This window comes from Phalaenopsis equestris, unplaced genomic scaffold (genome assembly GCF_001263595.1).
Source record: "Phalaenopsis equestris unplaced genomic scaffold, ASM126359v1 Scaffold000134, whole genome shotgun sequence".
NCBI classification, from domain to species: Eukaryota; Viridiplantae; Streptophyta; class Magnoliopsida; order Asparagales; family Orchidaceae; genus Phalaenopsis; species Phalaenopsis equestris.
In genome coordinates, this window is record NW_018164576.1 from 2,193,657 (window position 1) to 2,205,583 (window position 11,927).

Consider the following 11,927-nt stretch of genomic DNA (forward strand, 5'->3'; position numbering starts at 1 on the left):
CCGAGCTGATTTTGAGCCGACCTCGACTCGGCTCAAAATTGGATCTTTAACAACCCTAGCTACGCACCTTCTAATTTTTATATATTTTTTTAATCTTATTGCATGTATCTCATTATGATGCATTTTCTATAGCGCTCAAAGACCCAAGTATATATCTATAAATAATTGCGAATTTTTATTGGGGTGTTTGCATTCTTTAGCGAGCAAAGTGCCAAAATAATCCCTGACTATTTTGCATGAGGCCATTTTAGGTGTTGATCCCTGATTCATTTAGAGTTGAGCTATAACAATCCTCTATGAGAACTATTTCAACCTCAATTTAAAGAATTTGAGAACTATTTTATCACTTCTATAAATTTTTAAACTAAAACGATACTATATAAATAGTCGGGACTATTTTTGACACTTTACTTGTTCTTTACCAATGGAGCCTCTTAAGCATCACAGTCTATTTTCTACCCACCCTTCCAACTTCTTTATTTTTTTTTTTCAAACACTGCTCTCTTGTTTCAAGTTAGTAAGATTCTAATAAAAATCACCTATTAGGACCCAACATATATTACAGAATATAATAAGTTTTCCATAAAAAAAAAAAGATATGATGGATGTAGCTCATGAATATAGATGAAGATTTTACAGATATTTGGAGAACCCACATGAAGTCACTGACAGGCTTCACCTTCTTTGGATGAGTAGCTGTTGTACTAAAAAGCTTTCAGATGAAACTGTCTAATCAGTCTCTTGAGACCAAGCAGGCGAGAGAGTTGTTCAGATGATTGTGTTGCTTTATAGTCTTGGATCGCCAAGCTACCATTTATGAGTTCATCATTGTGGTGGCGACTTCTACTCGTTGACACAGAGATAGAAGGAACTTTGGACTCTCGGCAAATTCGGCCTGATAGAGCCATGAAGCTAATGTGAAACCTCTTGAGCAGAATGGAATTATGCTCTTGAAAATCAAGGCACATTTTGGTATGATGTTGACATTTCATCTGAAACTCCAAGTTCATTGTAACACCTTAAGTTCGGAAGGCGGTACACCTGGGCAACACAAGGTGTGATGAAATGATGTGAGTTTGTGTTGTCAAGATATATGAACTTCTGGACTCAAGATGTGCAGAATGATATCAGAGCATCACACACCAATCTGAAAATGAGAACTAAGTGTCATACAAAATAAAGACCACATCATGAAAGTCACCTCTTAAACCCTATATGACACAATGTTATATAGTGACTCTTGAATATGTAGAGGTCATTTCCAGAATCATATTTGTCTAGTAGATAATTTCGAATTAAGAAAAATGATGAGGAAGTCAATTGCTTAAGTGCGCAAGATTATGAATCCCTTAAGTAGAATAAAGCTGAGCTCATAAACATCAATGTACCTTTTGGCATAAGTCACCAAAAACTCCTAAATTAAGCATACTTGTGTCAGAGCAATTCTGAGAAGTTACGCCAATGGGATAAAATTGTGATACCATTAGGTCAAAGATGACAATATGCACCTCGAAAGCATCGAATAATCAATGTTTGTCAAAAATCCAATATGAATACCTGCTTTTACTGACATTTTCTTTCTAGATTCTTCACAAAAATATTAAAAAATAAATAAATATAAAAAAGGTTCTAACTTGGAATCTCCCCAGCAGAAGCAGATAGATAAACATCATGAAGCTCTGGCATCTTTTCTTTATATCGAAAAATAAACTTTTCGACAAACTTCCTTTCAGACATTGAGCTAACATTATAAAAACCCAATTTTTTCTTCAGAATTCCCTTCGTCTTCAGAAGCTTCAAAACCTGATTCCTAGGCACCAATCTTTTACTCAAACTGAAGGTGAAAATATTAGGGTGGCTGCTCAAATAAGAGTGATCACATCCAGCTTCCTTCACCAAAAACTTACCCGTCTCATGCAAATTCTTCTCAGACAAGCTCAAAATATAAGGTTGTTTTCTGATTGCAGAAGAAACCTCCGTTTCTGAGAATCCTAAGCCGCCCAACAACTTGATCTTAGCGTCAACCTGTTCCGATGTGTTGGAGCAGAGAGAACGCAGAGCTTGGTAGAACATCCATGACCCACGAGGAATTCCTAATTCATCAATCCTCTTAACTGCAGCTTTAAGGAAGCTGAGCGGCCTGCCGATGATTGATCGAACCTCAGTTAACATACACCCAATTATTGCATCAGAAACCTTGCATTCAGTCAAAAAAATGATATTGGGCTTGATCACCTTCTCAAAGCTACGAGCTAAAAGAGATACATCATGGGAGAAGGCTTTCATGATTCTATCGTTGGAGCCAAGGAAAGATCTGAGGAACTCAATCCTGGGAAACACGTTATAAAAATTCATATAATTGAGAGTTAACGGGCTGCCTGTGACTAGCTTGACAATCTGGATTTCAGAGAACCCTAGATTGCTCAAACCTTCGAACTTTGGCTTCAGGGTGGAATCAACTCTAGCGCATAGTATTCTGGAGTGCCCTAAAATAATCCTTTTGATGTCGGCCTCGGTGAAACCGTGCTGCTTGAAGAAATGGCGGACGGAATCGGGCTGCGCAGGGGATTTGATGTGGGCGCTAAATTTGGAAGCTTTGATCGCCTTCTCCGGAGATAAACCAACTGAATTGATGAGATATTCGACGATGAAGGGGGTTTCAGTAGACGGGAGTTCTGCTTTAGAGGTGAAGAGGAAGAAGGGGATTTGCAAGTGAGCGGAGCAGAAGATGGTGGAGCTCTTACTACTCGAATGAAGAAATTGGAGGAGGGAAATCGAGCTTCTGCGAATCGAAAGCATTGCCTTTTCGCGGCGGAGAAAACCCTAGAGGGACTCCAGATTCGAAGAACGAACCCTTACTTCAAGTTCTTCGAAACGGGCATGTGGGAGAGGGATTGGGAAGAAGATTAGGGTTTGGGATGGCCCGCTTAAATTGAAATTATATTATTTTTAAGATTTTGAATATAATTACTTTTAATAAGGGGTCTTACACCAATACCATGTAATTTTAATATATTTAAATATCTAAATTTTAAGTTAATACTTAAATTAATATCACATTGTAAGAAAAAATATTACATCAGGACTCCGCACGTAGAGTTACGTGCGTACTCCAAAAAAATTACACCGTAGAGGTGATCAGACCAGTAACACAAGAGAATATTCACCTCAAATTATTCAGGTGTTATTGTGTATTATTCAGGTGTTATTGTATGTTATTCAGGTGTTATTGTGTTCTGAGAATATTTTCGGTATTATAATAACACAATAACATATCAATAATATTTGAATAACACACAATAACACCTGAATAACACAATAAAAATATTCTCTTGTGTTACCTGGTCGATCACCTCTACGGCGTAATTTCATTGAACTCGTATGTAGCTCTACGTGCAGAATTCTGATGTAATATTTTTTCCACATGGTAATGCTACGTAAGAAACTTAAAAATTAGTATAATTTGATTGAGTGACTTTGATTTAAATAAATATCATTAAATATATTTAATTTTATGTGCATTAATTAAAGATAAATATAAATTATAAATTTAGAATCGAAATAATCTTTAATATTTGATTGGGTAACTCAAGGCTAAAGAAAGAAAAAAAAAATTAACGCAAAATAAGAAATAAAAAATCAGGTTGAATTTAATTGAACCAATATTTTCTTAAATGATTTTTTTTTATTTTTTTTTAAGTAGGGTTGATGAATTATAAAAACGTGCATTTCATTTAACCATATAAAGTCTTCAATCACTATGTTATAGTTCGACAATGAACATTTATTGTAACCTATGATTAAAATCATCTTACTCTTACAAAAAAGGTAAGAGTTTTGATTATATATTATGAAATAAAATTATTATAAGATCAAAATATTAACTACTTCATATATAAATCAATTCATATGAATTTAGAAAATATGAACATAGAAAAAAAGGAGTGTTTTTTAATCACATTTCTTACATAAATTAAAAAGACTTTTGTAGCATTTTTCAAATTTAAATTAAAAGTTTATTCAAAAAAAAAAAAAAAAAAAGAAAACAATAGAAAGATCATTTAAATTTTATTATTTGTATAAATTTATATTTTAGATTAAAGTGCCAAAATAATCTCAGATTATTCATATGTAGTAATTATAGTTCTAGAGTTTATAAAATTGTCAAAATAATATACAGAGAGTCTCGGGGACTATTTTGACATTTCTATAAACTGTAGAACTAAAACAACTCAATCTAAATAGTTGGAAATGTTATATGTTTTAATTAAAAAAAAAAAAAAAACTTAATGTGTCTTCTATAATCCAAGCATTTGATCCCTAAAAAAGAAAAATGTACATAAGGACATTAACATATGCATCATAAGCTCCATCCTCTCCGACATACCTCCCTGCTCCATAAGCTCACTCTGCTAGTCTTCAAAAATTTTTGTGCTTCCATTCGTCTCCTTCAATGGCTCAGGTGGCTTCATTCAAGTCACTAACATCTCTCAATCCCAAATCCTAACGCCATTAACTCTCCCCCCTCCCTCTCTCTCTCTCCCGGCATTAAATGAGACATGAAGACTTCAAAGATATGATTCCATGCTCGTGAACTCCAAAAATGGAGCCCACTGACCAAATCCTCCGTTCAAAATAAAAGCAATAACTTTTCCTCCTTCCCTTCCATGACTCCCCGTTCTTTTATGACTCAGTCTCCTTCAAATGAAGAACATAAATGAATCACTTCCCTCCTTCCTTTCCTCCTGCTTCTCTTAAATTCTTGTGAATCTTTCACCCGACGTAACATGATTCATGTGATTATAATCAAATATTCTTCGATACGTATATTAAATACTGAAATTTCAGCAGTGTATATATGTACAGAAAGTTCAGAAAGCCTTCACCTTCAATGCTCCCCTAACATTCCTTCTCTTCCCCTCTCTCCCTCTCTGGTTCAGTATCAATGAAGAGCTTTTACGTCCAGATAGCCATTCTCCTTCTCTTCATCTGCGCTGGAGACAGCCTTCGATCCACTCCTGGCAAGCCAGATCAATCTTTCGTCTGATATAATGTCTTCATCTTCCTTCTCGATTTTGTTCTGATTAACAGTTTGCTTTATCTGTACATAGATTCTCTGCCGAATTCAAGCGGGGGCATGGTAAGAAGTGATCTGAAATATAAGGTGCAAAACTGCAAGTTTTAAATTTGCTTCAGAATTGTGCTGTAACCAGCTTTAACATAACTTGAAGAGACTAAAGATTCAATTTTTTTTGTCTCTTTCTGTTGTTTAATGTTCAGAAAGAGGCTGATGGGGATGTAATGCTCAGCCCCGACGCAACCGGATCGAGCCTGCCGGATTGTTCCCATGCTTGTGGACCTTGCTTTCCTTGCAAGAGAGTCATGGTGAGCTTCAAATGTTCGATCGCCGAGTCGTGCCCGATTGTTTATAGGTGTATGTGCAAGGGGAGATACTATCATGTGCCCTCTAATTGAAGCATCAAAGTTTGATTTTCAATCTTAAGTTTTAGTTTTTTTGGGTTAATTATGTCTATGAATTTAAATGCATGGTAGAAGTCATATAAGAGAGTAGAGTTTAGTTATCAGAAACAATTTTGTTTGTATGTTTACAAGACATGTGAGATTTCAGCGGTTTATGTAATGAAATGATCTGTTGGAGGATTCAGAATGCTTGAAAATTAGAAGAATATTGAATAGATAGAAAAAAAAAATTGATTTTTACATATCAACCACATAAAATATTTAATATTATATTTTACCCCTAAAAAATTTAAATATAATATTCTAAAATTTTAATCATTATTTAATTATATATAAACAGAGCTCGGTAAATAAATAAAAAATATCAGAAGTACATTTTAAAGCTATTCAAGTGAATTGATATGGTTGGAAAGTATTTTAGATATGAGATGTAGGGTCCGTTTGGGGCAGCTTGTGCGTTTCAGGATAAGCAGGCAGCCCGCGGGCTGGCCGCAGTTTCGGATAAGCTAATGAAACGCGCGAACCAAACGATACAGCGGCGTCCGCACTTATAAGCTGCCCCAAACGGACCCGTAATGTGTGAAAATAAGAAAAAGAGCTCACATGCGAATTTAATTGCAGAGTTATTACTTATTTTACATGGCATGCCTCTTCAATTCAGTTGTTCAGCAAGGTTTGACCCCATAAAAATATTTTACATATTTAACACCGAAATTTTCTTCTTTACATACATACCGTTTAAATCTTCGACATCACATAAAAAATACCACGGTTACTATTAATTTTTTAAAAGTGAAATACAAGCATAAATTTTCAGCATGGAAGTGTTAATCATAGATGCAAATATCAAACTTTAAGACTTAGATTAGGCAAATACATACTAATTGTATGTTATGCATCTAAATTCCCTTCCTAATGCTTTGCAGAAGATTCAAGTATCCTGGCAACATGGATTTGTTAGAATCATAAATACTATTAGCAGCACTAATAAAGGTTAATAATTCACAAAAAATGGATTTTACTCTGATTTTAGATGTTCTAGTTGGCCTGGAGGATTTGTAAATCTCTCTTTAATTTATGAAAGTATAAATGGACCAATATATAAACATATGGCTAATGAATTTCAGACTGGAAGTACCTCTTTACTAATGTACTGTTACAGCAGGTATCTGAATATATCTTGTAAGAATAGTACTGTAATTTCACATATTTGTGTGAAGATATTGGAAAAGCAGCAATTACAGTACTGTTCTTACAGCATTTATACAGCATTAAAAAAAAAATTCATATTGACTGCCAGAACTGCATTTGCATTTTATACAATCACAATAAAAACAAGCTTAGAAATGATCTTTATCTTTATGAATCTTAATGAATATTGAATGTTGCGATTGCGAGATCTAGATATACATTAATTGGTATATATATAAATCAAACAGGAGAACGATCGACGAAACGAAAAATAGAACGAGAAAAATTCACACACACAAAAACAACAATACAGCGAAACACACAAATTTATGCGGTTCAACAAATTGTCTACGTTCACGGAGTTACTGAGAATTTTACTACTTGAGGAATTTACACCAGTCGATCACCTCGCTTACATGAGGACTCTCTCACTCTTCGTTGTTCTCTCTGTTCTTCTCTCTCTACACCGAGATACACCGAAGAAACTCTACATGAAGATACACCAAAAAAGACAAACTTACAAGAGAAATAAACTCAATTTCACTTCTGCTACAAGCCACCAAGAAGAAGCTTAAGGAGAACAATTTTCTTCTTCTTTTTTCTTCTTCCTTCTGTCGCAAGGAACTACCGCTTGCACTTCTCTTCCTCTGCCCCGAGGAAAACTTTCTCTATCTGAGGAAACCGAAGAAGAACTCAAAGCGTGACTACAAAACCTAAGGATTATCATGAACAGGAGGGAGCGAAGAGATGTTTCACTTCACAAAAGACAAAGACGGGAGTGGCTATTTGTGAAGAGGTGTGATTCTCCAAAGCAAAGTAACCGCTCAAGCATAGTGGACCGGGCTCCACTATTTCTAACATTGAAGTGGCAACTTGAATCAAAAGAACTCTTCTCGAGTTGAAAAACTTGGGTTTGGTCATCATCAAGAGGATGATATACGTAAATATCAATGACATTAAATGTTGGGAAAATGCATGCCTACAATGTTTATCAACTTGTAACTTGTACTTTGTGGTACTGGAAGTAAGCTTCCGACGAGCGTTTTGAAGGATGGCAGTGAAGTCGGTTGTTAATTGACTAGCAACTCTGCTGCCTGGTTTTGGTATAATAGTCAAATTAACTATATGGTTGGAAGTCTTATTATAAACAGTGTTAAATGGAGCCCGACCCGTGGAACGCTTCACCATAGAATTATAGGAGAATTCAGCTCGACTTAAGACTTATCCCATCTCTCTGTTTGTTCGCTCGCTAAACACCTATTCATATTTGCAAACGTTCTATTGGTGATCTTCATTTGGCCATCTGTTTGTGGATGATAAGCAGAACTCAGCTTGAGGTTGGTCTGAAATTGCTTCCAAAGTTCTCTCTAAAAGTGACTTATAAATTTGACATCACGGCCAGAGTTCAAGCTTCGAGGTATATCATGCGATCGGGCAATGTTTTGAAAAAGACACTTGCCACATTAAGTGCATAGAATTTTTTCTTGCAAGCAATAAAATTTAACATTTTGGAAAAACGATCCACAACCACCATCACAGAATCTCTCCCATGCTTTGCTTTTGGAAGCCCCAAAACAAAATCAAGACTTAAATCTTCCCAAATCAAATCTAGAATTGGTAATGGGTTGTATAGACCAGTGTTTTAAGAGGATCCCTTATAAATTTGGCATTTGTGACAACGTTCCACATATCTCGATACGTTCCGTTGGAGCTTAGGCCAGTAGAAGCGAGCTTGCAATGATGACAAGGTTTTATCTCTTCTAATGTGAGTTGCTAGACCACCGCCCTGGAGTTCTTAAATTAGTCTAATTGTGAATGAGGTATTTATTATACATAGTTGATTTCCTTTAAATAAATACGTCTTTTGGGGAGAATGATCGGTAATTAGTTGACTTGTTTTGCATTTGATTCACGGATCAACAAAATCCGAATCGTCAGCATATAAGTCTTTGATAGATTCCGTACCAGTGATACTAGTTTGCAGGGACACAACGAGACTAGCCCGTCTACTCCAGCAACGACAACTCTGTTAGGCACTCTAGATTTATGAGTTAGAACAAAACTAAACTTTTGTAAAAAGACTACTCATCGCATGTTCGATTCATTGTTTTTAGACTTTGTAGAGATTGTAGAGACCGATAATCACTAAACGAAATGAATTCTTAGTGAAGAACATAGTGCTCCTAATGTTTTAATGCTCTTATGACAACATATAATTCTTATTCATATGTGGACCATCTTTAACGTGACGGATGCAGCTTCTCATTGAAGAATTTGATGGGCTTTCCTTCCCGAGACAGAACTGCACCAATCCCAATTGCGAAGGCATCAACATCAACTTGGAATTGTTTGTGAAAGTCAGGAAAGCTTAATAAAGGGATTGCACACAATTTGTCTTTGATGGTTTTAGAACTTCTTTGTTGCTCAAACTCTCAGACAAATATTTTTTGTTTGAGGGCATCTGTGATTGGTCCCATAATTGTGCTAAACCCTCTTATGAATTGTCGATAGAAATTGGCGAGACCATGAAAAACTTCAAATCTCTGAAACAATAGATGGAGGCGGCCACGACTTGAAGACCAATTTGGTTGAGGGGGGCACTTAAGACCCAAATCTGCACTTAGCAAACTTTCTAGAATTATGTGCCACTTTAATGTATAATGGTGTCCTCAGTGACGCTGTTATACTAAAGCTTTTTTTCCTTTCCCTTAGGGATAGAGCCAAAGTGTGGCTGAATTCATTAGCCCCAAAATCCATCACCACTTGGAATGATTTAGCTCGAAAATTCTTAGCAAGTACTTCCCTCCTTCTAAGATCGTAAAACTCAGGAATGACATCACATCATTCTCACAATTCGATGGGGTAGCAATTATGAGGCATGAGAGAGATTTAAAGAGTTGCATAGGAAGTGTTACCATCATGCCTTACCCCACTAGCTAATTGTCCAAACTTCTATAATGGACTTGTAGGTTTCCTTAGGTCCTTTAAAGAAGCTGTTGCAAAAGATTCACTAATGTCCAAATCTTATGAGGAGGCATGTGATTTGATCAAGAAGATTACCACCAATAGTTTTCAATGGCCTGCTGAGAGCGTACGATCCAAAAATGTAGCTAGTGGGCAAACAATTTCGAATCGGTTTCTTAACACGCTTCCTCGTTGGAACGATACTCGATACTCTTTTAAAACCGCTTACCACTTGTATACATATACTTGCGTAAAGTGGCCGCCCGCTTCGAGGCACTTCTAAAGCCATCACTCACATCTCTCATAGAAAATACTCGATTATGCTAATTCATTCCTCGAGGCAAACTACATATAGAAACCCTAAACTTAAATTAAATTTCCCACTAATTAATAACACTATTCATGAATTTATTTATTGGGCTTTACATTCAAGCAACACAATTTTGTAATATTTATATATTTAACGCCTAAATTTTCCTATTTACAAGCATAACACTGAAATCATAACATCAGATAAAAAATATCAACTTAATAACTTTTAAAAGTCCTTTCATGTATGGTCTATAACACCAACATGTTATAAATATAAATATGCGATTTTAGGTGTTAGATATATAAATACATCAGAATTGCGTGGCAGATATGCAAATGTGCCTATATTTATTTCGATGCACTTATCAAAAACACCATTCTTCTATTTGCATATAACCACAATGGATTTTACATCACTTCATATCAACTATCAAGTATTTCCTTGCTTTTTAACTAAATTTTCTCATAAATTAATTATTTAATTTGATAATTTAAATAGTCCGATTAAATTCTCAAAAATACCATTATCCCTCATATATGACTAAATAATTAAAATTAAAAATAAATTTAATTACAAGCAAATATGAAAATCTCAAATAGCTCAAATACCTCGCATTGAACGTCTCTAATGAAAGAGCCAGCTAATCTAACATTCTAACCTAACAACTCTTTCTGGTCGTGGAATGTGGCGGCCGGTGATCGACAATGGCTGACGGAGGGCAGTGGCTGGTGACGGCCATGGTTTGCGACATGGACTATAGACGACGGCACGTTAGAGCCAGTGGTGTGTAGGATGGCCAACAACACTTTATATTAAGCTGTGTTTTAAATTCGACTAGATCGGCCGAATTCCAAATTCAAAAAAAAAAGAAATGAAAGTTGAATTTTGAGTACAATGTTATTTTATATTGAATTTGAAAAAAAAAAAAACCATTTCAATTTTTCAAAATTTTGTTGACATAATAAAAGTTAAACAAAAGATTTACATAGTGACCACTAAATTCCAATGTATTTACATATTATCACATAAACTTTAATATTTATGTATATACCATTTTATCTATGCATCAAAAAATTATATTTCCTTTTTTTTTCAAGTTAAAATAATATTATTTTTAGTGGGATTAGGGCTGTCAAAAAAGTTTGTTGTTCGTGAACAACTCGTTCGGCTTGTTAAGCAGCTCGTGTTCGGCTCGTTCGTTAAGTAAATGAGCCGATCACAAACAAGTTTTTAAAGCTCGAATTATAAACGAGTCGAACACGAACAACTCTTTGCTCGCTCTGCTTGACTCGTTTTAGCTCGAAATTAAAAAATATATATATTAGATATATTATTTATATAATAATATATTATATATATTTATATCTAAGTTTAAATTATAACATCTTCTCAGATAATGTGGTTAGTGCATTCTTTTGTATATGTTTGGTTCAGGTTTGAATCTCACACTTTACATCTATTTTTTTTTCAATTTAATTTTTCCGAGCCAATTTCGAGCCGAACACAAACACAAATATTTAAATCGAGTCGAACATGAACACTGTTCACGAGCTAATTTCGAACACGAGCCGATTTCGAACACGAGCTATTTCGAATGAGCCGAACACGAGCTCGCTCAATCTCGGCTCGTTTGCAGCCCTAAGTGGGATGGGAAAATTTTGGATGGTATAATAGTAACAGTTTATGTACAAGATATGTAAATACATGAAAATTGGGTGGTAAGTATGTAAATGCCCCGTCAGCAACTGTCACGTCCATTCCCGCTAATTTGGCTCAGATCTCTCCCGATAACTACTTTATAGCTAACAAAATATATTATTTCTTCGGCGTAATGATAGCGACATGATAATTAGATAAAATCATTAATTTATCATTTAATTTGCTATTAAATAAAATAAATTATGAGAAATATATTAAAAAAAAAAAGAAGAAAAAGGGCTAAATGTGCTCCTGAAAAAATTATTTCATACGGACACCA

General features: G+C 35.0%; 2 protein-coding genes across 5 annotated transcripts; one reads left to right on the plus strand and one right to left on the minus strand.

Moving 5' to 3' along the window:
* Nucleotides 1–465: 465 nt before the first annotated feature.
* On the minus strand, nt 466–2,912 carry LOC110021537. Of its 3 annotated transcripts, none has more exons than XR_002293662.1 (2): nt 1,389–1,624; nt 466–1,147 (listed from the first exon to the last, which is right to left on the minus strand). XR_002293662.1 is itself a non-coding variant. In XM_020720070.1 (2 exons), exons 1-2 carry the CDS (start codon nt 2,797–2,799, stop codon nt 1,007–1,009), a joined length of 1,200 nt encoding a protein of 399 aa, XP_020575729.1. In that variant the 5' UTR covers nt 2,800–2,912; the 3' UTR covers nt 484–1,006. The 3 variants fall into 3 exon arrangements, 2 of the variants coding, with proteins under 2 accessions (XP_020575729.1, XP_020575730.1); XM_020720070.1 differs by lacking the exon at nt 1,389–1,624 and adding an exon at nt 1,635–2,912 and having other exon boundaries at nt 484–1,041; XM_020720071.1 differs by lacking the exon at nt 1,389–1,624 and adding an exon at nt 1,635–2,912 and having other exon boundaries at nt 484–1,147.
* Nucleotides 2,913–4,892: 1,980 nt separating this feature from the next.
* Nucleotides 4,893–5,626, plus strand: LOC110021538 (protein EPIDERMAL PATTERNING FACTOR 2-like). Of its 2 annotated transcripts, none has more exons than XM_020720072.1 (3): nt 4,893–5,021; nt 5,112–5,164; nt 5,281–5,626. In XM_020720072.1, exons 1-3 carry the CDS (start codon nt 4,946–4,948, stop codon nt 5,473–5,475), a joined length of 324 nt encoding a protein of 107 aa, XP_020575731.1. In that variant the 5' UTR covers nt 4,893–4,945; the 3' UTR covers nt 5,476–5,626. The 2 variants fall into 2 exon arrangements, with proteins under 2 accessions (XP_020575731.1, XP_020575733.1); XM_020720074.1 differs by having other exon boundaries at nt 5,112–5,140.
* The last annotated feature ends 6,301 nt before the right edge of the window (nt 5,627–11,927 follow it).